The sequence below is a fragment of the Oryzias latipes genome, chromosome 20 (assembly GCF_002234675.1).
Source record: "Oryzias latipes chromosome 20, ASM223467v1".
In the NCBI taxonomy this organism is placed as follows: domain Eukaryota; kingdom Metazoa; phylum Chordata; class Actinopteri; order Beloniformes; family Adrianichthyidae; genus Oryzias; species Oryzias latipes.
Genome location: NC_019878.2, coordinates 14,211,979 through 14,237,704, shown reverse-complemented (window position 1 = coordinate 14,237,704; position 25,726 = coordinate 14,211,979). Strand labels below are relative to the sequence as shown.

Genomic DNA, 25,726 nt, shown 5'->3' with positions numbered 1-25,726 from the left:
AACATGCAAGGGGTAAGTAAGGGTGAAGTATGTGAGACGCAGGTATATTGTACAGATTTTCAATATTTTCAATCCCCCATATCCTGCACACTGTGCAAGGGACCTGTTAAGACTGTACTAGTGATAACTGCGCACTCTGTGTTTGCAGCCTGACTGTTAGAAAAGAGGAAATTTGTGTGGACATGCTATGGGCACTTGGTTATCACCTACAAACTTCGTGTATGCAGCATTTGTGAGCAGTCAGAAAGAGGCCAGTAGGCCCACCTCACTAACAACAAGAGTGGGGCGTAAGGGCATCACCCATACGTCATAAGTGCTTGTAACTTATATTACGTCTTAGAAATACTTCACAACACACTTACTACATGCCCAACAATGGTAAGTTCAATTGCCATGGCATCACTTGAGGTGATGGGCCTATAGGGAACTGCTTCTATCTGCGCTCCCTTTAAGAGGTAGCCGCTCCTGTCCATGACCCTCCACGGGTTTGGACCACCCAAAAACATTCAGCACCTGCACTGGTCAGCCCATCACACGCATGTATGTGACTGAGGCATAAGAAGTAGCTTTAACTCAGAATAATGATGAAGGCTGGTGTAGCCTTATAAAGCATTAGAGAACCGTTGGAGAAAAATGATAATGCTGCAGCACCATGTAAGGAAAAGTTCAGAAATGATGATGGAAGTGGAGAAGAATAGGGGTGTAGGGAAAAATTGATCCGGCAGTATATTGCGATATTCCATTTGGCGATACTGGTACGTATTTAAAACGCTGTCAAGACTTTATTTAATTATTTATGGGTGTCATTCAGCATCTAACTCTTGTTTAACACGTAAAACACCGACTGCTAGTTCGTAGCGTCGCACATTGGGCGTCTTTAAGCACCACAGCCAAACAAGATCTTGCGAGAAACAGCTTGTGTTAAATGCTTAATGTTCAGTCAGCCTTGCAGTTTTGTTCTTATTCAATTCAATTCAATTTTATTTGTATAGCCCAAAATCACAACAACAGTCGTCTCGATGGGCTTCAAAGTAAAACATGAAATCAAAAGGATCACGAATACAAAGAGTTCAATAGAAAAATACTAAAATGAACTAACAAACTGACTAAGCTATACTGGCATCCCTGCCCTTAGACCCCCCTTCGCGGTAAGGAAAAACTCCCAAAAAAACCGGATTCCGGAAAAAACGAAGAAACCTCAGGGGTGCCCACATGAAGGAGGGATCCTCCCCCAGGACGGACAGGCGATTTACCAGAAATCTTAGAGAAGAATTAACTTATCTAAATCTACAACTACATATATAAAAGTCCAGCAGACGAGCTTCATCCAGCTGTGGTTGTGGGGACAGTCAAAGGCGCGAGTCGAGCCGGAGACAGGAACCACAGCCAGGTGTAGGAGCAGGAGCAGAGACGAGGTACTCGGTCAGGCACAGAGCAGAGACGAGCCAGAGATGAGCCAGAGGCAGGATCCACAAACTAAATAGTACACGTCTCTTATGAGACGTGTACTACTTAGTTTTTTCTGGGCATGGGTACCAAATCGAAACTCTGTGCCACGTTGCTGCCAGTACCATACAAAAGTGTGGATTGTGGTGCTTTGTATCGCGATATGTATTGTATCAGAGAATAGGGTAGAGATGTGTGCTGATAAACGAAGAGTGTGCATTAGGGCATCATAATGGCTGTAAACTTTTTACACCTCTCTGTGACCATTTGCCCTCTCCTGTTCAGCGCTAAAGCACCATCTTGACAGGCATTAATCCTCCCCACAAACTTCATCAATAGAAGCTTGCCCTTAGATTAGCCTCTCAGCAGTGACGGTAAGTGTGCACATCTACCTTTTTTACATTAAAATCCAAAGGTGTGTTTCAAAAAGAGTACATACAGTTTTTAGCCACATGCTTGGAGATGTATTATCCATCATGTGGATATGAGTGATTGACAAGGAGAGTGTTCAGCAACCTGCTGGGAGGGATTATGATGACTGGTATACTTACAAGGTCATCGCTGTCAACTGTTCCCGCTGTCCCAACCCGCTGTCATACTGCCATCAATCATTAGGCATCTGCATCTGCCGCAACCCGAAATCCACCTGTAAACATTGTTCAAGTCTTGCATATGTGACTTAAACGTTTCACATTTATGGAAATGTTTTGTGCAGTTTTGCCGCTGCACTTTAGTTACTAAAGTGTGTGTTTGTTCTTTGGTTTGCGAGACATAAGTGGATCTTTCCAGCACTTTACACTTGTGAATGCTTATTTTTTTGCATGGCATCATTTGGCTTCTGTGTTATTTTTCAAAGGAACATCCACATGCGATAGGAGCTTCAGGCATTAGTTTCTGCTAAAACATTTGTTTATTTGCAATAACCCGTGCAATAACCCTGTACAACAACTCACAATGCAAAAGATAACCTTTGCACATTTTTATTATCTATTTATTTAGTTTTTTTTCTATTTTGCACATTTCTTTTGCACATCTTTTTACCTGCACTGTTCTGTAAATAGCTTTTTAAATTATACTACCTTGATGTTTGCATTTATGCTACATTTTCTTTGTTCTTGTTTTTTTTTTTTTTTATTTCATTCTAAGTCTTTTTTTCCCCTCTGCTATCAGTTGCTATGGTGACAAACAAATTTCCCACGTGTGGGATCAATAAAGTATTTCTGATTCTGATTCGGATTATTTTCTCAGCAGTTTCAGTAAGAAAATCAAATAGAAAAAGAAATTATTTATTTTCTATAGTTATTCTGTTGTTCCAAGCACATTTTTAAAAGAACATCTGTCAGAATAATGGTAAAATCCAATTTGACTGCTTTAGGGATTAGAATAATATTTATCCTTACAATAAAAATCTAATGAACATTTCACATCACAGCATAGTCATGTTAATAAGATTATGCATGCACATTCCATAACAGTTATGTTCAAGTTTAGAGCTTTTTGACTAAAAGAAGAAAAAGGATCCTAAAATAAATCTCAATTTTCATGCAGTTGCAAATTAATTTTGTCATCTAAAGTTTGTCACCTTATGACACATTTGTTTGTTTTTTTGGTTGACTTTTTGCAATAAACATTTTTTTTTGAGTTAGTGTTGCTCAGCCTCACTCTGATCATCTTATTAGTGACTGAAAAAGCATCTCCTAGTGGTCTTTTAATCATGATTGTGTCCTTTCTAGCCAAAATCAAACAACTTATATCGTCTGCAGAGCAGCAGTTTTTGCCTGCTCCTGATTCACAACAATTTGGATGAAGAAATACTCAGAAATGCAATTCTGAACTTAATCTTCTTTATATGTGTCCTCCATCATGTGAAAAATGCCACAAGAACACGTGAAAAACATCAAAAACATGAGTGGGTCTTTAAGGAAATCAATGACTCTACCTCAGACTAACAATAGTCTCTACTTTTCTCTTCATTGCTGACTGGAAAGGACAGCACCTCCATAGGGATCTTTCTTTAAAAAAGAACGATTGAGGCAAATGCTACCATGTTTTTTTTTGCTTTCAAATAAATACTCTCTGAATACTATTTTCTCGGTCTTAACTTACCAACAATCTGACAAACAATTTGATGTCTTGCAGTCAACAAGAGTTCAGGTGAGGTTTCCCACTTGGCACAAGCAGACTGACGAAACAAACCATGTTTGGAATCAATGTCAGAAATAATGACTTTTCCCAATAATTAAAAAAAAAAAAAACTCTTTTTACCAAAGTTTTGTTTTGCTCAAATTTACTTTTACATTATATATTCATACATATTTCACTCAAAGTCAGCATCATATTCTGATAGTGAAAGGCTTTTGTTTCTAGAATGGACCGAGCTGGTAAAAAGTAAAAAAACACATTTGCAAGTGTTGCCTGTCTCTTTGGTGCAGGCTTTAGTTAGTTCACAACAAGGTACGAGTAGAAAATATCAGCTGGTCCTTTGAAGTTCTCCCCGGTGTGCACCACAAAAGCCCCAAACAGAAAGCAGACTTTAAAAAAATAAGCTTCTTATTCAGCATGAATCGAATCGAAACCATGAAAGAGCATGCATTTGCATGTCATTTATGGCAACATGAATAACATCTTAATAATCATTTTAAATAACAACCTGTTTGGACCGTTTACCCAGGGGGTAGCCAGTGTGGACTTTATTCAAACTTTGGGCTTTTCAACAACATGGCAGAAATAAATGCATTAGAAATGGTAGAAAATAATAGATTTCGTTTTACTTGGTGAGAAAGTGTTGTTTTGTGAACTGTCACACCTTTTCCTGCTATAACCTACAACTGTTCAGAAAAGCCTACATTTAAATTTGAATTTAAAAGCTGAAACTCAGAAACCACACTTTGCTTAAACATGTCCAGCTGTTTTATTGGAAAACCATAGATTTCCTTTCTAAGTTTGACTTTCACTATGGGATTAACTGTCTAAAATGGTAGAGTTAAATAATTTTGTGGTGCTCAGACTAATGTTTTCTCTGCCTGTCTCCCTTTCCTCAGCGCTTTTGAAAGCATGTGCTGATGGAGCTGCCAATCATCTGTATGAAGTAACTGCTGGATGTCATGACAGGTAACTTAGCCTTATGGTCACATTAGGGCTGGAGGATATGAGCAAAACTTGCGATATGCGATATAAGTGATCAATATTGCGATAACGATATAATTTGCGGTATACAAACAAATAGCAAAACAACCAATGCAATCATTGCAACAGTTTAAAAAAATATATACTCCATATGACCCCATTGACGTAGGAGGCAAACATCTAACATAAAAGGACCTCTGGTGGTCGGACGGGGAGACAGAAGCTTGAGTTTTGACAATAAATCGACTCATCGATTTGGTTGATTACTCACACCCATAGTTCTTTGCCAAGAAAAAAAGCAGTCACTGATTATAATTTGTAAAACAGTTTGGTATGACAGTGGAAGCTTCTGAACCATACTGTCCATCCACATCCATGCATCAATTTTCTTAATCAGTTGTATCCCTTTTGGGGTCATGGAGCTGCCAGAGCCTAACCTGGCTCCTGTCTGGCTAAGGCGGTGTATACCCTGGACAGGTTGATAGTCTGTCGCAGAGCCACACTCTACAGTCAGGACAATTAAGAGTAACCAATCAACCTATGAAGCATGTTTTTGGACTGTGGGAGGAAGCCGGAGTTGTCCATCCATAGTTTTCTAAATTAATTCCATGTTTGTGACTGTACACGTGTGCGATTCAGAGTGATAACCCGTTTATGTGTGCACTTTGATGAAGAAGTGTAGGTGTACTACCTGTAGCAGCAGCTTTTTCAGACTAATGGAGGACTCCTGTCAGGACAGCAGATGGATGTGGGGATCATCGGGTCCCTGAAGTGTCGAGACTTTCACATTAACACCCAGAGCATGAGCCTGAGTGAGCATTTTCACCAGGGTGTGAATGGGATGTTGGAGCTCTCTATTTTTGTCTGTGAACATATTCTTGTGATTTTTCTCATCGCAACAACCATTATGAATGTTCCACATTAAAGCTTAGGACACATTTTTGCTAAGTGACACTGTTTAGACACATTTATGTCCTTACAAAGAAATTCTAACCAGTAGTTTAAAATGACAATCCAAAGCTAAAATCCAATAGAAAAAGGTCAGACTCAACAAAAGTCTACTATTCAAACATGTTTTGGGTCTATGTAGCTAGTTTATATTCATGAAAATTGTACTTAAGTGAAATTTTTATCATGCATTTACTTGGAGAAAATCTGTGAGACAAACATATATGTTCTAAATTGTTTTACTGTGATAATGCTTAAATTAGTAATTCTTGAGTATTTTAAAGTGACAAAAATGTACAGCTCTGCATTTTATCAAGAATTCGTGATTTACAATAAATTTACTATAGATATTGTAAAAAAAAAAACATTAGATAGATAGATAGATAGATCTTTGTCATCTTCACACATACAATGAAACTAAAAGTGCCCACAGGTCATTGCAGCAGTCATGCATTTAAAAAAAGGTAAACAACTTACTATTAAAATAATGAATAATACATAAAACTACACAGAAAATGGTTCAATATGTGTTTAAATTGTTAAAAAAACGGATAAATAATAATAACCTGTTTAAGGCAGTTGGGGAAAAAAACTGGATACATTTATTTGTATCTTGAACTAGTGTTTGAATTCATCTTACAATTTTTTAAAACAACATGCAATATTATATAACATGTTTTTTTTTGTCTTTTAATTTGTACTCAGGACACTTTTTGTGAATTCTTGCTATTTTTTTTTTCAACGTGGCACAACATAATGACTGAAATAATGCCCTTAAAGACTTGATAACTAACAGTCACATATTTTAAATATTTGTAAATAACATGTTTGGCAACATCTGTGTTTTGGTATTTGTCATATTTGCAAACAAAAATAATTAAGAGAATGCTATTTTAGTATACTTACAAAAGATGGCAACGAAGGGGGAAAAAATATCCTCAAGTTGATGCAAAATGTTTTATTAATGTACTAGACACTGCAACATTTTACAAAACTGCTTCTTTTTTTGAAAAAAATACTTTGAGAAAACTGCAAAGTTGGCAGCAGTGAGAAGCTGTCAGCAAGTATACAGCTATTGTGACAAAAACAGGGGAAAATGGAGACTGGGTCATCCTATGAGGGAGAAGAAATGCTCAACCTGTCATGGTCTAATGGGTAAGATAGACGTTGGGTTGTATTAACATGAATTAGGGCTGCATGATATGGGGGGGGGGGATTGTATACCTAATTCTATATAGCAATAAACATTATTAATGGTTTAGACGGAATAAAACTGGGCAGTAAATAAGTGATAATTCATCTTTTTTAGGTAAAACTACAAGTAGACTTACAAAAATAGCATACCACACAATCCTAGTCTGGTCCAAAACAAAGTGTAATTGCTTAAAATGAAACAGTAAGTGCTTTTTGAGTTAAGTAGTGAGAAAGTTGTTGTTTTTTTTGCAATAATAGTTGAAAAATCAAAAACTCTTCTCTCGTTCACAGTAATTGGTTATAGATTTTGAATCTAATTGCTTAGCAATTAGCAATATCTTTCTATTAACATTTGGGAGAGTTGAGTAAGTGTGTTGTTTGCGGACAAAAAAAGAGCATGTGTATTTTCAGTGATGGTTTAAAACTAAAGTAGATAATACATTTTAGCCTGTCAAATGAACTGAGCATATATACCACGGATAAGTTTTGGTCTGATGGTAGAGGCATTTTTCATATGCTGTGTGACACTGTAGATTCATCCTGTGACCTCTGTAGTCTGAGCTCTGTCAGCAGTCTGCACAGTGGAGCTGTCAGGCCAGCTCTTTCTTTAAACTCCAAAATCAAACATGTTCTAAAATGTTCTGTATAACAATTTGAGGCTTGAGGAGAGGAAGGAGAAGGGGAAAGGAAACACAAAAGGGTGGGGATGTTCTAATATATCAACAAGCCAAAACGTGTTTAACCACAAATGATAATATTAATGGGCCAAAGAGAAATAATGGATACAGAAAAGCAGGAAAGTGCTTCAAGTAATCAATCAACTCTTATCAAGTTTGATAAGATTGGAGCAGAAACAAGAACAAAACAGTACCTCTTCACCTCAATACAATTGAAGAATTGAAGACTACTGGTAATGTGGAAATAGAGAAGAAAGAATTCAAAAACAGCAAGACTACAACAAAAGGGAGGGTAATTTGCATGAAATATTTCTTAAAAAAGCAAGACAAATAAGTCAAAAAATGTTCTGCTGGACTGTTTGCTGAACGTTTGTGGTTTTTATTGTGTTGCTGGTGTCATTTTGAGATAGGCAATCTTACCAAAGGATTATATCTTCTTTGGGAACACAGATTTCATTAAAACTGTAAAATAACAGTAGTAGTTAAATATTGCGCACAAAGCCTATTTTGGCCTTAAGCTTCGCTCACACCGGGGATTTGAGGCACGTTCAAGAATGCCCATGGTGTTCACACTGGAAAAGCAGGGAGGGCTTTCTTCTTCTTCTTCTTCTTCTACTATTTAGTAGCACATGTTTGCCACCTACAGTATGAAGAGGGTTGGTGAATAATTTCGATGCGGTGCAAATCTCACGATTTGGGCACCAAACGGAAACGGTTCGGTTCATTACCAATGTCTGTGCAATGCTGGATATGGATTACCATCAATTCAGGACAGTAGCCTTGGTTTGTCTTTTATTTGAAAACAAACATCAACATCATCAGGCTCGTGAGTTGGGTTTGGGGGGGCTGAGAGCGCAGGTTTTTAGTAGAATCCTTAGAAATGCGTGAACCCATCAAAATACTACTTTGGGGGTTCTCTTTTGAGAAATGAACATTATAATACAGTTAAAAGCTCAAAAATGATCATGCATGGCATAGACCCTTTAAAAACATTGAGTTTATGAGCTAAACAATACACTTGAAGCTGTTGTGTGATCTGGGCTCAAAAGAAGTTAAGTAAGTCAGGGGAGAAATGAAAGAAAGGTGTTAGAGCTGGTTCACAGTGTAGCTCACGGTTGAACAGGGAATTTCAGTAGTCTGTCATTGTAAATCCCTCAGTCTCTTACATCTGTGCCCTGGCAGAGTTAGCAGGCTGATGCCACTGACAGCATGAAGTTACGAGTTGCTGTTCTCAGTTATTACTCTCACATAGATGTGGTTTCTTACGCTTCACCTATATTTTCATCTAAAAACGGGCACAGGCTTCTCCAATCGGACAGAAACAAATGACGTTGTTGCCATTTTGTGTTACAAATGCTTTAAAGGGGATTTGCGTATTCACCTGAACAAATGAGAAAGCTACACGGTTTGGTCCGTATACTGCAACAAATCTGTGTCATGAAAAGTACGAGACATCAGTGATTGGGCGTTAATTAACAGTTTCTTCATTTTATAAAACAGAGCAGTGATTTTTGAAACGCTGCCTTTCGTAGCTGATTTGTGATCAGTCGATCCTGAAAAACAATCGGAATCGCTGACTGTAAGATATGCAGGATGGACCAGGATTTTAGTTATCCATCTATAATTGTGATTTTCGGCCCCTAAAAAGTGTCTGATTAAAAACTAGACGCTTTCTCACCTGTGGCAGTGCTAATCCGTGCAACTTCATTGCAGCTTTGAACACACAAATAGAAAATCAAATCAAATGAAAGCAGATGATAAGCTATGTTACAATAACAAATATTGATACTAACATAAACCATAGAAACGGTACTGTTGTGGGGTCGGGCATCATTCTGGCTGACATGTTGCTACATGGGAATGGATCGTCTCCAAAAATGCCATCTATGCTCTGCTGTTAATGTTCTTTTTTTAAAATAGCACAATGATATTGATGGACCAATCAAGGAACTCCAAGATGCAAATTTGGAGTTGACAAACAAGTTGATGACACAATGATTGCTACATCCATCATTTCTATACAGTCTAATTGGTATTGGCTACAATAAAGATCTCATCAGTGCACAGTGTTTCAAAAAGATGTTAGGCCTCAGTGCTCAGGGACATTTATATTTTTTCCAGAGCTCTTTTTCTTAAAACTATAAGACTGTTTTTTTCACGGTTTAGTATACTTTTAACATTTTTAGATGCTGCACTTAAATGTTTTTACAGATGCTTAAAAGCAATATAATGGGTTGTAAGAAGTTATTTGGCATTCTCTTAACAATTAGATTTGGTTGGAGGGACTCTTTGTGTTTTAAATTGATGTTTGATACATAAAGGCTGTAACAGGTATCTGAATACTTGGATATTTGGGATTTGTACATTTGAGGACAAATATTTTCAATGTCCGAGATCTTTATAAATACACACAGTCGAGGTGCTGTAATTATTGCTCTTAAATGCTGAATTATTTTATATCCATAAACTAAACAGACCAAATGTGCTTCTCTAACGGGATGTCAATAAATCTTCAAAGGTATCAAGTGTTTCTTGTACACAGAAAACTGAGACTACAGTTTTGTTTACTGAAATAATTTCTGAAAAAAATAGCTTTAAATATAGTTGACAAATTTAAACATATTTAAAATCTTGTGATCTATAATGTGACATCTTTGACTCTCTGCTAGCATGGTGGAGAAGTTGTACCAGAATGTTCCTGTAAATGATACTCAAACGTTTTTGGTATTTCCACTAATAATGGATAAAATCAGTTTTTAAAACATGTTGGTTGCAAACACTGTTGTCAGTTTAGATTAAAGGACAGTGAGAACATTTTCAGGATTCGTTGTAAGATGTTATAGGGATATTTATGTTTTTTTTATTGCTTAGGTTAACCCGGACGTTGACAAAGAATCTTTTGAGTGAAATTATTTAGTGACTAATACCATTTCTTTCTTAAAAAAACTTTGTTTTTACCTGTTATGTTTTGCTGACTCTGATCTACTTTTCTAAATAATGATATAAATGAAGGTACATTTGTGATATATTTATATTAAATAGTCTCTGAATTTGTCAATAGAGATAGCCACCTAAGTAATGATCCACTGCCTTACTATATACATGAAGTCCAGGATCAGTTGAATACCTAAAGTCAAGAAAATGCCACACATCCTGTCGTCATTCAAACCTCGTTTTTAATATGTGTTTCGTGAAGATAAGCTATGTTATTTCCTAAAAATATCTAGTGTAGCTTCGGTTCCATTCAAAGGAAATCATGTAAATAATGACAAGAATTTGGGGAAGAAAAAAAAGCATGCCGGTACTAGGTGCAGTGTAAAATTGTTCATGTTTGCCTGTCACTGCGTGCATCAAAAAATAATGAGGATAATAAAAATTTCTGCTCAGCCTCCACACTCACTGGTGCTGTCACAAGAACAGAGTGGGTGGTTGGCTTCCTGCTGTTAAAAGAAAGGTGCCACATAATTTTCTGTCAAAACACCCTTAATAGTAGATATAGAGTATGTGGAGCGGAAAGGGCGCTTCAGGGGAAAGGCTTTTTGCTTCCTACTACAAGTCAAGTGACAGTGATTCCACTTCTCCATGAGGTGTGCTAAGGAAAACACAGTTTATCTCTCTGATCCTGATAAAAGCTTCATCCTTTTTCTTTGCAAAAAAAAGACCCCTTTTTAAAGCAGTGACATAATCATCTAATGCAGAAGTTATTGAGTGTCTGCTTGTTTTTCGGTTTGTGTGTATGTTGTTCTCTCGCCGCCCTGTTCAGACCTTAATACTTCTAGAGTATTCTGCTCTTTGATGATACGCCGCTTGAATCTATGCCATTTTAAGCTTGAACACTGCATTCTTTTAGGATTTACTTATTTCTTTCCGAATGCTGTTTTTGCTTCTTTTTCTGGTGAATTCTAATGAATGCACCCATTTATGGCTCCAACCCTTCTTTCTTTGTGCTTTAGGTTTTGTTGATTCATTTTTACTCTCTGTATTAAATAACTCTTTGACTTGGAACCACTAAGCAGCAGAGTGATGTTTGTGCCTGATATCCAAGTATCAGAAGGGAGTTTTATGTATTTTGAGCTCTATAGCAGTGTTAGTCATATGTAGATGAGTATTTCTTTTTTCCCCCCCTTTTTACAGTGATCACATACAGTCATAATTTCTTAAGACATTATGTTACTAGGTTATATCGTCAACAAGGTTGCAATAAATTCAGAAACTGAGCTAATTGTAAATATTTATAATATTATTGTCTGTTTCTTAAGAATTGCTAAGTATATTTTATTTATTTTGAGACTTTGAAGTGAACCATCCATTAGCAAATAGAAATCCAAAGCCAGTTGTCTCACACAAGACATTTTCCTTAATTAGTATTCCTGAGAAACATCAAAACAAAATAAGGAAAGGACTCCTCTTTTATGTTTGCTTTGCTAGAAGCTTGGGAGCCAGAATGTTTGCACCTTTCTTTAACTGTTCTTAAGTAGTTCTGCTGGAAGAAGATTTCTGATGTTGTTTCTGGAATCTGCTGGACCCACTCTTCCAGTTTTGCAATTCCAAGTTTCAGCTTCAACTTGTTTTGAGTTTTTCTTTCATGTCTTGTAGAATTTTCAGGCATCAGGATGTTTTTAGCATTCAAAACTGCTGCTTCTATCATCATTTTTCTGACGTTTCCTTTGTCCTATTATGCAGTAGCCAAATCTACAAGGAGATTGGATTGTAAGAACGATGTTAGAACTCGTGTTCCTGAATAATCTTATGACTTTATTCTAACCCTCTCATATAGTTAATAAAAACAATAAAAGAAAACAACATGAAAATATCAGAACCAATTGTTACTATTTGTAAATAGAAAAAATGTCTATGTGTGAGGACAATGCATGTCTATGTAAAGAAACAGTATGTATTTGCAATAAGTGTGAAAATTATAGGTTATACGTATGTCAGAGTGAGAGTCTAAGTGCGTGAGAGGGTCAGAGTGACTTATGTCTCACATGGCCTTTCATTTTATCATCCTACTTTTAACTGGACCTACATTTTTCTTTCTTCAAATCAAAACTGTATTTCGCCTCATTATCACTCTTAATCAAGTCCTCTGAGAAGTCGAGAGGGTGAGGAGATGGATAAGAGGGTGGGAAATGTGGGAGGAGGTAATTTTATTCAAGCAGGTCTTATAACATTTACAGTGTATGATTTGAGGGAGATGCAAACATAAGCAAATGTGATTGTGTCAGTGTTTGACTAAGCTGTGGTGTACTTATGCAGAAGAGGCTTTTAGAGTACAGTTGTGTCAGCATATTATTGTCTGTATCCTGGTTTGGAGGAGAGAATGCTGTCAACCCTCAGTAAACATCATTTTCAAGGGCAATTTTCCAAAGAAGAACTAAAGGAAATACCTCTAAAAGTTGTGCTTTTTTCTTGTCCTTTTGTTTAATCATTATTTTTAATATTTCTTGTGTTTTTCCAACATGAAATTGTAACACACGTCGGATAAATTTTGTACTTTGGAAAATTATTGTTTAAATATTTTTCTTTAGTGCTTTTGTGTTTGAAAGTGACATGCAAAGTGTAGTTGATGAGCATGGGGAACTGGGGTCTGCCAATTTCCATTAAGGCTTTGCACTTTTGAATTCTCGTAACATGTTGCAACTTTTTTTGTGTTTAAATTTCCTTTATTAAAATTGGCCTAATTAAAAAATTAAAATTACATTCATGTCTTTTTCTTTTCTTCTCCCTTGCTCTCAGTGGTGAGCCTTGTAGGCCAAAGCATAATAGAGGCTTAATAAACTTAGCAAATGTGTTTTGCCTGTGGGAGGTGAGTGGAATATTGACGATATGTGGCTCTTACGGTACTAATCAAAGGTACCTGATTAAGTGGGGAATTAGACATTGTTTGATCAGACACGGAGTGATTTAGTAACTAAACAGAAAATACACACATTTTCATATATGTTGGATGTATCCCACAAAGTACTAGGATGTGTGATGTGTTTTTTTTTTTTTTGTAGCTCAGTAAAGTTGATGGTTTCCTGTTGCCGTTGTTTCACAAAATGGTGTATAGACAATATATGTGTATATATATTTAAATTAAATTAGTATTTGTTTGTTTTTTTAATTCAACAATAGCAAGGCAGTGAAGCTACTGTGCCACAATAATCTGAGGAATAGAAAGAGCTGTTAGTGGCAACCAAAATATAATGGATTTTTCCCTTAGCAAAGTGTTTCTCAAACTCTAGCTTTCAGCACAGGCAAAGTATGAAGATGTAAGAACCAGTGAACCCTGTGCATTGTGCATGGTGATACATTACGACACTGTTTTTCTGAATATTTCTCACTTTTCCTTTAAATGAGTGAAACCCTCAAATTTGCTGCTCTGTGTTGCTCTGTTGCATCAGCCAATGCACTGGCATTCATCCTATGATGTGGGAGTTGAGTGTCAATCTTTGAGTCTTTGTGTCAGGTGCTTATTCAAAAATGTATACATTAAACATTAGACTAAATTTGCTTAATCAATTAAACCCAAACCTACTCTTCTTTGTCTTTCAGCTGCTCTCTCTATGGGCCACCAGACTAAATCATTCTTCTCTATCTAACCCAATCCTCTGTATATTCCTTGCTTACACCAATCACCCTCATGCCCTCAGTATTTTCATCTATTAACCTCCTCTTTGGTCTTCCTCTAAGTCTCTTTCCTGGTATCTCCAACCTCAGCATCATTTTACCAACATAATCGTAAAAACATAATGTTTTTATTCCTGATTCTATCCAAAGAGGACTTCGACATCTTCATCTCTCCTGCCTCCACTTCCTCTTCTGGTCTCTTGCTCTAACAGTCTCTAAACCATGGCTGCTGTCACCACAGCCTTCTACAACTTTTCTTTCAGTTTTGTTGACACTCTTGTCACAAATCACACCTGGAACTTTCCTCCACCTATTCCCAAATGCTTACACACACTTCTTCATCTCTTTCCCATACTCTCTGTTGTTTTGGACTGTTAATCCTAAGTACTTAAAGTCCTCGACCCCCCCCCTCTACTCCCTGTTACCTCACTGTTCCTCGCATTTACACAGACATACTCTGTCTTGCTGTGACTGACCTTCAGTCCTGTTCATTCCAGAGTAAACCTCCACCTCTAGATGTTGTTCAGCCTACTCCCTGCTTTTACAAAAAAAGACAATGTCATCTGCAAACATCATGGTCCACAGAGAGTCCTGTCTAACTTCATCTGTCAGTCTGTCCATGACCGCAGTAAACAAGAAGTTCAAAGCTGATCCTCGCAGTCCCACTTTTACCAACTACACTTGGATGTTTTGAAGAAAGCTGAGTCATGAGACAAATATTGAAGAGTCAGATTTAAGCAATGTGTTACTGTTTCAGAATGTGGAACATAGTACTAAAACACACAATCTATTTTGCATTATCTGTTGTACAATTTAGTTTGTGTAAAAGCATAGTTATGTTATTCAGACTATAATTTAATTGTAAATCATAAAAAGTGCCCATGCTTTTTGTTGTTTAGATATGATCACTGATCAAATGCAAACTGGTAGCAACATTGTCTGTGTGAATCTTGTAAATAGTTGTCATTGAAGATGTCTTTCTCAGGATCCCATTTTTTTTTAAACGGTTTGATCAAATGAACACAGCACTATGCGGTTCAACAAAAGAATTGCATAAAAGCTAACATTTTGCGTACGAGGAGTTGTGCAAGTTGTATTTTAAGTCAAACATTAATATGCTGTTTACCCTACTTGTCCATGCTGGCGCGACTACATGAGGTGCTTTTCATTTTGCAAACTTTTGCAACTTCATGTCATTTCTCTCCTCACAGCATGGAAGTCTTTGGTTTTGCAATTTTGCAGTATATTTTTTGCTTTTTTAAATGCATGGAGATTTGAAAAGGGCAGCCCCCTAGAGGGGCTTCGAATGAAGAAATGCACAATGCAGAAGATTTAACTTTTTTGTCCTTTGCTTTGTGTCATTGCTCTTCACAGCCCAGAAACAAGAAAATAAATTAAAGAGACGTGATGAAAAGCATTATTTGCAGTTATTGGGATGTTTCACACAAAAATATGAAAGACAAATGATTTTGTGATTAGTCCTGGTACCTGGTGCTCAAATAAGCTGTTATGAGCAAGAGTTAAACTTTATGTTATGTGTATGAGCTGTAATTGCATTATCCTAAACTCTTTCTCCACTTTTACAGGTTCTTCTCTCTTGATTACATTGAAAGAGGAGATGGATGAAAGAAATAATCAGAGGTGTTTCTCCTATTGAGAAAAAAAGACAGGAGAAGCAATAAGAAATGCTTTTGTAAGGCTGAAATTGCTGACACAAGTAGGAGAATTGAGCATTTTAGGGAATTGCTTTGAATTAAATGGATATATGGGTCTTCTGCATATTAGAAATAGATGTTTAAAGCAAAAGCACATAGGAAAGAGCAAATTTCCTCTCCAAACGATGTATGAAAAAGTAGGAAATCGCAGCAATTTAGACAAATTGGAAAACATTTTCAAATAAAAGCTATAATGGAGAAAAGTATGGTAAACTGGTGGATAACGTGAAGGAAAGCAGAGTAAAAGGATGCAGACAAGCAGGCAGCTTTTAGACACACATACACACATAAGCAATCATGCAAACACCAACAAAGGTCACACTGCCATTCCCACCATTGCTACTCAGACCTACTGGTAGTAAAATGCTCCATTTCCCATTCAAATTAAAGTGTCAGTTAATATTAATGTGGAAGTGAGGACTGTCAGACACACAACATTCAGACACACAAACAGAACGGAAGTCACAGCTGCAAACACCAACCAAAATTTAAACTCAGGCTTGGTCGATTACTTGATGCCAATAGTGTCACGCTCACAGGTCACAAAACCAAGAAAGGATGGAGATGCAAATGTGGCAGTCTGTTTTTTTTTTTTTTTTTAAGTGGAGCAAAATGCACCAGTGCTTCTGCTCCAGTATATTTGCTTTTTTGTGCAAACTGCCCTAAAATGTGTGCCAGCATTAGACTAAAATGCTTACGTTTTTGTTTATTTCAGGTGGTAGTTTTTTTTTGTTTTTGTTTTGAATGAGTCTTGTGGGGTCTGTTTCTGTGGGCACATGTAGTTACAGATGATGTGCATTTTTTTCTTCTGTTGGTCTTTACGCTTCGTGTTGGTGCTAATGGGAACACACAGAGAGGGATCAAATATTCCCTATACATATACTTTTAAACTGACAGGAACGCAGGCTTGGCACCTTTCTGGGGAATGCACACACACACACACACACACATGCAAGCAAACACACAAGCAGAACACCTGGTCAACCATAAAATCATAATGTCAAACCTGTAATGCCGCTAGATAGCAACAACCACACACGGCCCAGCCTCTTATACAAGAACACACACACAAAACTAAAAAGGCAGGGGACATAAATGTGTTCATCTCTTTTAAAAAAAATCTCAACCATCATTTTATCAGTTTTACTTGCAGCAGAAATGATAACCCCAATTCTGCAACGTTTTTTATAACGTAGGTTTTAAAAAAAAAAATTTTCTTTCTCAAGGAATGTATTTTTAAAGGACCTTTTTTAGATTCTAAAACACAGTGAGTCATCTTCAGCAGCTTTACATAAGCAACTGCTAGTGTACTTAGTAAATGTGATCTAGGACTTGATCAATCCTCAGTGGATGATCTGCATCAGAAGGAATGAGGCTGAAAGACCCCAAACCCCAAAGAGTCCGGGAACATCATAGATCAAGCAAAAATCTTTACAGCACGGCTCAACCTAACCTGAAAAAAAAAAAAAGGAGTCAGAGAGTGGACACTTCTGATTCCAGGAGAAGAATCAAAGCCCACTTGGACAGGCTTAACAGCAGTCTGGTCCCCACTCCTACTTCTGGAAGAACTTCATTTTTTCATCTATTTAAAAAGGTCTAAAAGGAAAGTTGAAAAAAAAATCACTGTCTGACAACCCCTTTAAAGCTCTTATAAGTGCAAGTGAATACATTCAAGGACAAAGCAATTTAGACACAGCCTCCACCAGATAGCAATAACTACACTTATTAAAATCATAAAGACATACAATAACACACTCATCTAGCGCCATAAGGGAGTAGACAGGGCACAACGAATGGTTACATAAATCTTTCTGTTTTCTTCTCTTGTTTTTGTTGTTTTTTATACTTTTAGCCGCTGTAGTTATTCTTGAAAAAGTTGCAATACCAATAACACATTTCTTTCTCTGCTTCTTTATCAATGGATATTTCATTTTAATGATTGAAGATATTTTTGTTTCAACCGAAATGAAGTAAATTCACTCGCCACTTTTTCACAAAACAGATGCTGCCATACTTTTATCGAGGAATCAGATTGGCCAGTTTATAACTAGAATAACTTGCACCACAGAAAAAATATGGGGGGAAAAAATCAGGTATAGCAAGAACATGATAAAAAATATATCAGAGAAAGATTGGTTATTCTGTCAATTATAATAGCTGTTTGTTTCTCAATTGAAGTCAATGGGAGTTTGGCCTCTTGGATCCAGCATGTATGTCCTATTTAGAAGGAGGGTCACTTTCTTTAGTTCTCGTATACAGTGAGTAATTTAAATGCAATCCTACTTTCTGTTTTTTTTTTTTTACTATAGAATTTGTTGTTCTCCTGAACTGTGTCAAAATAGGTATTGATTTTCTTTATGCCCATACTTTCTTAAAAACACATAACAGTTTCTGATGCTTGGTTTTAATTGGGAAAGCACCAACTTGAGGAACTGAAACAAATCAATACCAGATCAACATCAACTGGGCCTGAATGTTTGTGCTTTACTATCCAGAAATACTGCACATAGATTCCCATCTTGTATACTTAAAGCTAATTTATTTTAGTCTACAATTTTTATCAGCCGTGTTACAGAGTAATTCTAAACACTGTCTTTTTGAAATGACTCATCATATTGCACCTAGAGTTAGTTCTGTTCACAGTTGCTTAAGCTACCATATTGCAACCATGTGCTTTGTGTCTGTGCCTTTAGACACATAGCAACTGACAGCGATCCAACCCACAGCCTTAATTAATCTACCATGTTGATGTTTGAGTTCATTAGGCTGTAGCTAATTATCGGAGCAAAAAAACATGATGCTTTGTTTATGTATGCTGCAGTGTTTGCTTCCCTATCAGTCTGTGTGTGTCTGCAGTCTGCCATGTGAGTGTGACAGGGCAGAGATCAGCGCCACAGAGGATCACCCTGTCAGTTTCCATGTCTCTTCGTCTTCCCCTGCGGCGTCACTCTTCTCCCCTGCTCCATAGATCAAAGAACTGCCACATGCCTCAATGTCGTCTCTCTTTTTTTCCTTCTTTCTTCCATCTCTACCTCTCTTTCAATCTGAACCCTCTCCTTCTGTCACTCTATCCTCATATCCAGCTTCCTGCCTGACTATATCAGCGGGGATTTTGATTCCATTACTGCTGAGGTCAAGGCTTTTTATGCAGACAAGGTGAGTGGAGCTAAACTTACACACATAGGTGAGCACTGTAACTACTAAAGAGCCAGGGGCTTCAACATCTTGTCAAACTCAATCTAAAAATAAGTCAAAAGACTCAAATGAACAAATGTGCTCCTTGTCAGAAACTTTACTTTCTTCCCAACTTCTACAATGTAGACTTTCTTTTTAAATTGCATTCCAAGAAAGGGAGGAGGAATTTAGGTTTGTTTTCCATTTTGTCAGCTTTTGTTCTACCAAATGCCACTTAGAAAGCAGACAATACCGATATCTGTGCAAAGCTTTTTCAATTACCTGCAGCCATCTAATGTAACTATACCAGTTGGGGCGGCTGGATTTATTCAAGGGGATGTTGTAATCAAGAGCTGGAACGATTATGTTGACTGAAATGTCATGATTGAAAGTTTTAATATAGATATGTGCCAATAACTGTCACTGGTATCCAGCAAAGTTATAAGTTTCTCACAACACAATTCACTTTATTGTTTTTGAAACTGTTTTTTAGATGCAGTGTATCAGTGAATTCTTTACCTTTTTCTTGTTTTTTTTGTGGCTGTATGTAAGAGTGCAAAAACTGACATTCAACGTTTTGTCTACTTGAACAGTTTGCTATTATTAAGTCCCAAAAATGACCAAATTATGTCAAAACAGGAACATTTCTGAGGCATTTATTGAGATTTTGCATGTTCCCTGCAGATCTGTTCCTATTAATTGGCGCTTTGTGCTGTCATTCAGATGAGTGTGTATTGATGTCATTTTATAAAATCCATCAATATTATGGATAGGTGACAGTCTTGTCAGCCATGTTAGCAAAGCAAAGCCCTTTCCACATTCTCTTGCACTGTTATTTTACCCTTAGAGTTTTACCCAGGTGCCAGTGTGTTGCGTTTTCAGTTGTCAGAACACATTGCACACAAGGGATGTTGTGATCCTATGCTGGCTCACCCATGAGCAAACAAGAAAGATTTCTGGAAAAAGCTAAATGTCACATCTGAAAGCAACTTTTCAAGCATTTTGTTAGAAGCTGAGTCGTGCTGAATAGCTGTGAGTGAAACAGAATTTCAGTTATAAACTAGATTCAGCTTTTTGCACTCTTTCAAAAGAACATTGAGACACAATCACCCAAAACTCCATCTAGTGTTATCTATGAATAAAATTTCTTTAATCCACCTTTCTTTTGACATTTTGCCGCATTAAACATAACAACAGTACTTGAAGCCCCACAAAATTCCACTATGGGGCTGTGTAGTGGTTAGGGATCTTGCATCACAGCAAGAAGGCCCTGGTTGAGATCCCAGCTGTGTGAAGATGGCGTGTTTTCCTCCCATTCATGTTTATTTTATTTTTTCTCTGGGCACTCCAGCTTCCTGCACGCTCCAAAAACAGGGATCTTATGACTCTAAATTCTCCCAAAGTGGGAATCTAAGAGTGTGTAGTTGTGGGACCCTGTGACAGTCTGGCGAACTGTTGGGGCCTACCCCGTTTTTGCCCAATGGTGACTGGGATGGGCTCCAGCAACCCTGTGACCCAAAAAGGGATTAGACAGGTTTAAAAGATGGAGAAATGGATGGCAAACAGGACATGATCCTAGCAATTCATTGAAGGCTTGTATGTTCCCAACAGATCTGCTCATAGTTCTCATTGTACAATATTTTTTATAAAATATTTCTAATTTAACTTCAACATAAATAAATTCAAAGTTTAAATAGCTACCAATTATGACTGAAAAAGATTAATACATTTTGCATGATTTTTTTAATCCTTTCATTTATTTGAAGCCAAAGTAGTGATTTTTTTAAATTAAAATTGCTGCTCATGTGCACACCCACACAACACAGAGGAAAAAAATAATGTTCCCAAGACACTAATTTAATTTAATCAGCATAACATCATGTTTTTATTTTATTTTAAATTAAAAACCAATTAATAAATGCCTATAAAAAAACTAAAAAAATAGTCAGCTCCTGCATCAAACGCTCGGTATTTTGTAGGACCACCTTTTAAAAAGGCCCATGTGTGTATAAAGCTTGAGGGGTTTTGTATCTTGTACAACTATGTGATATTACCACTATTCCCATAATGTTATCACGCCTAACCACAATGAGGCACAGACATCACAGATTGCAGAGTGCCATCAGTTTTGTTACTTTTATTTATTTTTTTATGTTCTCATTGCATATCTTTCTTTGTCATCCTAATTTTTTTCATAAATATTACACAGGTTGTTGGGGTGGGGGGGGGGGGGGGCAGCAAATCCTTTTTTCTGTGGGAGAGAAAGGACTACTATGGTAATTCTTTTGAATGAGAACAATAGGGAAAGTTTTGAGGCGTTCCTTCAGAGATTTGCTGCAAACGGTGAATAATTCTGCATAAATGGAAAATCGAGAGAACTGCAAAGCATTCACAAGGGACAGAGAGAGAGAGAAGGAGAAAAAGGGATGGAGAGATGATGGAAGAGAAGGATAAAGCGGAAACGAATGGATGCGATCAAACGGAGCAGAGCGAACAAGTTTGTGGGAACTCACTGTTCCTTTTTGTGTGTGTGTGTCATTGATGAAGGGAAGTCTGTGTGTTTTAGGAGGAAAGTGACACTGAAAAAAGAAAGAGATAAAGGGCGAGAAAGCCAGAGCGTCCTTGTTTACCTACATGTTGCGGTTTGGGGCCACTGGCTTGAAACTCTGCATTATTCAAAAACACAACCTGCAGGCAGCTAGACAACACTAAAGCACTGATTTAGCCTCTCTTTATGTCTCCATCCCGCTATTCTTTTGTCCTTCTAATCCTTATCTCAGCCTGGGTTTTTGCTTTGCTATCTCTGAACATGAACAAATGCTGTATTGTGTTTGTTGCTGTTGCATGATGTTTTTTTTTTTTTTTACCTTTCTTTGTGTGCATAGGGTTGCCCGCTAATAGAAACAGCAGACCAGGATCTAACAGACTTCACCAAATGTCTTGCGGTTATGCTGGAGAAGATTAAGGACCAACAGTTACAGGTAAACTATGCTTTAGTCATTGAACCAGACAGTTTGACCTACAATGAAAAACTAAAATATTTGTTTCTGAAGAAGTCTCATCATTTGTTTGGTTTAATAAACGAAAACATTGCATTTAAAATGCATCATAGCATTTCTTTTCATACAGTGTCTCTATAAAGCATGACCATTTAGTACCACTATGCAAGATCCAGCTCTAATGTACACACTGGGCATGTGTGTACCTGGGTTCTTGAACATGTGTACGATGTTCACACTGGACCTGATACTTGGCATGAACTCACAGTTGGAAGAGTCTCGGTGCCAAATGTCATTGGGGTGAAAATCTTCCGAATCTTGCTCCCAGCTTTTCCTTTCACAGCTCTATACAGATATATGAAAGACTTGGTGTCAAGGAATTCTGGCCAGACACAAACCATAATTAAAAATTTCCCCTTTTATGATCAACTTTGAAACGGTTGGCACTTCCGTGAATTTAAAAGTACACTATCCATTTGTCACCACGAAATCGGAGTCCCTAATTGGTTAAAGTTCAGCTGGCTTACCTTTCAATGAGCATTCAGTGAGCATGCATGCCTTAAAAACTTAAATAGCTATGCATCATCGCCAGAGTTTTGATCACGGAATCACGAAATGCACGTTTGCATAGACCCATCATTGAAATGGGTTGCTTAAATGCGTTTTGCCGAGCCCGGTGTGAACGTAGCATAAGAATCATTTAGTTCAAATATTCTTTGAATAAAAAAGGAAATAAAGAGATAATTACAGATAAAGAGGAAAACATACTACAAATTGCACAACATGCTCCAACTGTGTCACAAAAAAGAAAAGCTGCAGGTTTCTTAAAATAATCTGAAGATTGACAATAGAGACAGTTACTGGTTTAGCAGCAGAGTGTCCAAGAACGATCTTGTTAGTGAGCATACACCACACAACAGTGTGTATAGAATGAAGTGTTTTTGTCAAAAAGTAGAGTGATAAATTGTGTTTAATTTCTTCTCATGCATGCAAATGAGGAGCAATTTGATTTTGGATGGCTGGTGTGGTTATTAAGCCAATAGGGAACAGATAAAATGTTCCAATACCTCTGCAGGAACCTGCACATGTCTAGTGTTTTTTTTCTTTTGTCTGGATAGTTTGTTGCTGCTGGCTTACTTTCAGAATAAAAGTCCTGCAACGTTGGAGTCATCCAACTCCAACAACTCTTTGAGGCTTATTTTGGACACGGAAAAGGGTTGTGTTGCCTTGTTTTTGCAAAGGTTTTCTGATTTTGCCTAATTTTCTGTTTTTGTGGTGCTTCATAACCCTTTTTGCCTGTTTTCATCTTAAAATTCATTAAAGAAGCATTTGTTTTCAGTTTTTTGTTTTAGTAAGTCATTAAAATCTTGTATTAATTGCTCAGAAAATGTAAGCTCTTATTTGTAAGAGCTTATATTTTCTGCAGAAAGGAAGCATCTTATTCAGTTATGCAGAGGTTTTATAATGTCAACAAGTATTTTATGTAACTTTTTTTCTTAAAATTTGTTCTAAAAATTTCAAACTCATTTCCTCTCAGAAGCATTCATGATTATCTGCTTGTTTGGCTTCTTTGAACCTCACCATATATATATATATATATATCTATACATGCATATATCAAACTTCAGATGATTAGTCATGACTTGATTGGGAAAAAAAATACAAATAAAAGTTAATGAAGATACATCTTCATATACCTGTTTAGGCATCCACATGTAAAAGACGGCATTATAATTACACTTAACTGTAAACAGATGTATTTGTACTTGTACCTACCAGACCTGACACATTAAATCCATCAAATGTGCAGTTTGGCAAAAATAGATTCAATATTTTCTTTAAAAGCAGTGGGAGGAAGCAGACTTATTTAATCCCACCCCTTATGTTGAGGATAGCATTGTCCGTTTGTTAGGAAAAGTATAATACCCCCCCCCCCCCCCTTTTTTTTTAAACTACCAGCACCACATTTCTGGCTACGTGTACAGTCCAAAGACAAGTTCGAAAGACACTTAGATTAGGAACATGTTCTTCTTGTCTCTGCGAAACGCATAATGTCACCATGCCGATGCTGTCAATCTCTTCAACAGCTAAATGAATGTCTTCACAGATTTGTTTATTCACATAATGTTTGCAGGAAGATATGTTGCAAACCTAGTATTCTCTTTATCTCTCTTTTTAACTGCTGCTTTCCTTCCATGGCATCTCCTTTTTGGTTCAGGAGTGATTTGTGTATAGCTGCAAAAGTCAGTGGGTTTTGCTTTACTTAGAGTTATAATAGGTAATTTGTAATAAGATGTCCCGAAACACACAAATCATTAACAAATGCTTGACAGGGTGCAAAAAACACAAAAAAAACAATAATTCTTAAAAATTTTGATTGACACTAAAAGGCAAATCTGTATCCGAAAATTTTGACCAAACCATGTCATAAAAAATAATATTTAGTCATTGCTTTATTTGACACCATTTGAGTATCTAGTGTTTCCTGAAATTCGTTTAAGAACAAACATATATATTTGTCTGATGGAAAACAGTACCATACCATCTTTATTGGATTGTAATATAGGTTTCCATGAATTTTAAAGCTCATTTATGAACCTAACTTGCTTTGCCGACTGTCCTTTGGCTTTTACTTTAACAATGTTTGGCATAAATAAGGTAATAATCCTTTCAGCAGTTTTGATAGAAAGGGAAAGAATCATTTCTACAACAATAAACCTTTTTTTTTTCTCCTTCTTGTTCATATCTGGATATAAATGTCATAAAAATGCTCCTAATCTAAATCATAATATTCAGTACTAGAACAATAGTCATTAAAAGTAGCTTGAAGTAAGTTCTCATCTGCTGTCTTAGTCTTTAGTGTTTTCTACAAAGGCGTTTATTCTTCAGGTGCTTTACGAGGTACTCTGAGGTCAGAAATGTCTGACTGTATGTAACTGCGTGTGTGGGCGAATGAATATAACACTGCCTCTATTAAAGAAAGAGATATTATCTTATTATTTCCAACAAATGTTGAAAAACTAGAACCAGATAACTGTCATTTACATATAGGAAACAAAGTCTTATCCTGTTTTGAAAATTCTACCTACAATTATTTTTGGTCTAATCTTACCTGTTATTGGGATAGTATAACATAATTGCCTGATTGTTGAATTTTATGCTAAAGATTTTTTTCTGCTGGATTTTAGGGTTTATATGGTCTGTATTTAAAATGAATTGAGCTAAAACTGCTAACCCAGAACTAAAGACCATATATGGGGGTAGAAAAAAAGACTGACCACTAAATTGAAATTTCCACTTTTTTTGTTCCCTTTTCACAACAACTGTCCGGTGAAATGACCATTAGACAGCAGAAGCATCCCAATCTACCTGTCTATCTCTTTCTCAAGTCTACCTTTAACCCCAAAATACATAAACTCCTCCATCCAGGACATACTTCTGACCTTTCTGACATTCATTTAGCCACTTCGTAATCAGTTGTGATCTGCCCCAATGCAAAGTGGTTGTCCTGGTTTTATCAAGTCAACATGACAGAACAACTGTGTCTGCCAAAAACTGTGATAACATGCTGTGGTCCCTAAACCAGACCCCGCTGCCCCAACCCCAGTCTGTCTCTGGTCCATAAAAATGATGAAAAGAAGCAGAAATAGAAGACAGTGTACAGCTGGTCCACGGTTCCACGACAAGGACAAAAACCACACAGTTGTTCCTGAAGCCAAGGTTTAACTGCTACACTGATGTAATACTTTAAAAGTTATGACTATGAACTTTGAAGAATAGATAGACAAAAGTCCATCAACCTCCAAATGGTTTTGTGGATAGCTCTTAAAAGAAC

The 25,726-nt window shown here is 36.8% G+C and overlaps 1 protein-coding gene across 3 annotated transcripts in view; it reads left to right on the top strand.

Moving 5' to 3' along the window:
* tpk1 (thiamin pyrophosphokinase 1) overlaps window positions 1–25,726 on the top strand; it is a 70,660-nt gene that overhangs the window by 11,862 nt on the left and 33,072 nt on the right. For all 3 annotated transcript variants that reach the window (XM_004080990.4, XM_011488835.3, XM_011488836.3), the window contains exons 4-6: window positions 4,488–4,557; window positions 18,802–18,874; window positions 21,778–21,873. In XM_004080990.4, the coding sequence (XP_004081038.1) occupies window positions 4,488–4,557; window positions 18,802–18,874; window positions 21,778–21,873 (239 nt within the window). The remainder of the gene's footprint in view (window positions 1–4,487; window positions 4,558–18,801; window positions 18,875–21,777; window positions 21,874–25,726) is intronic.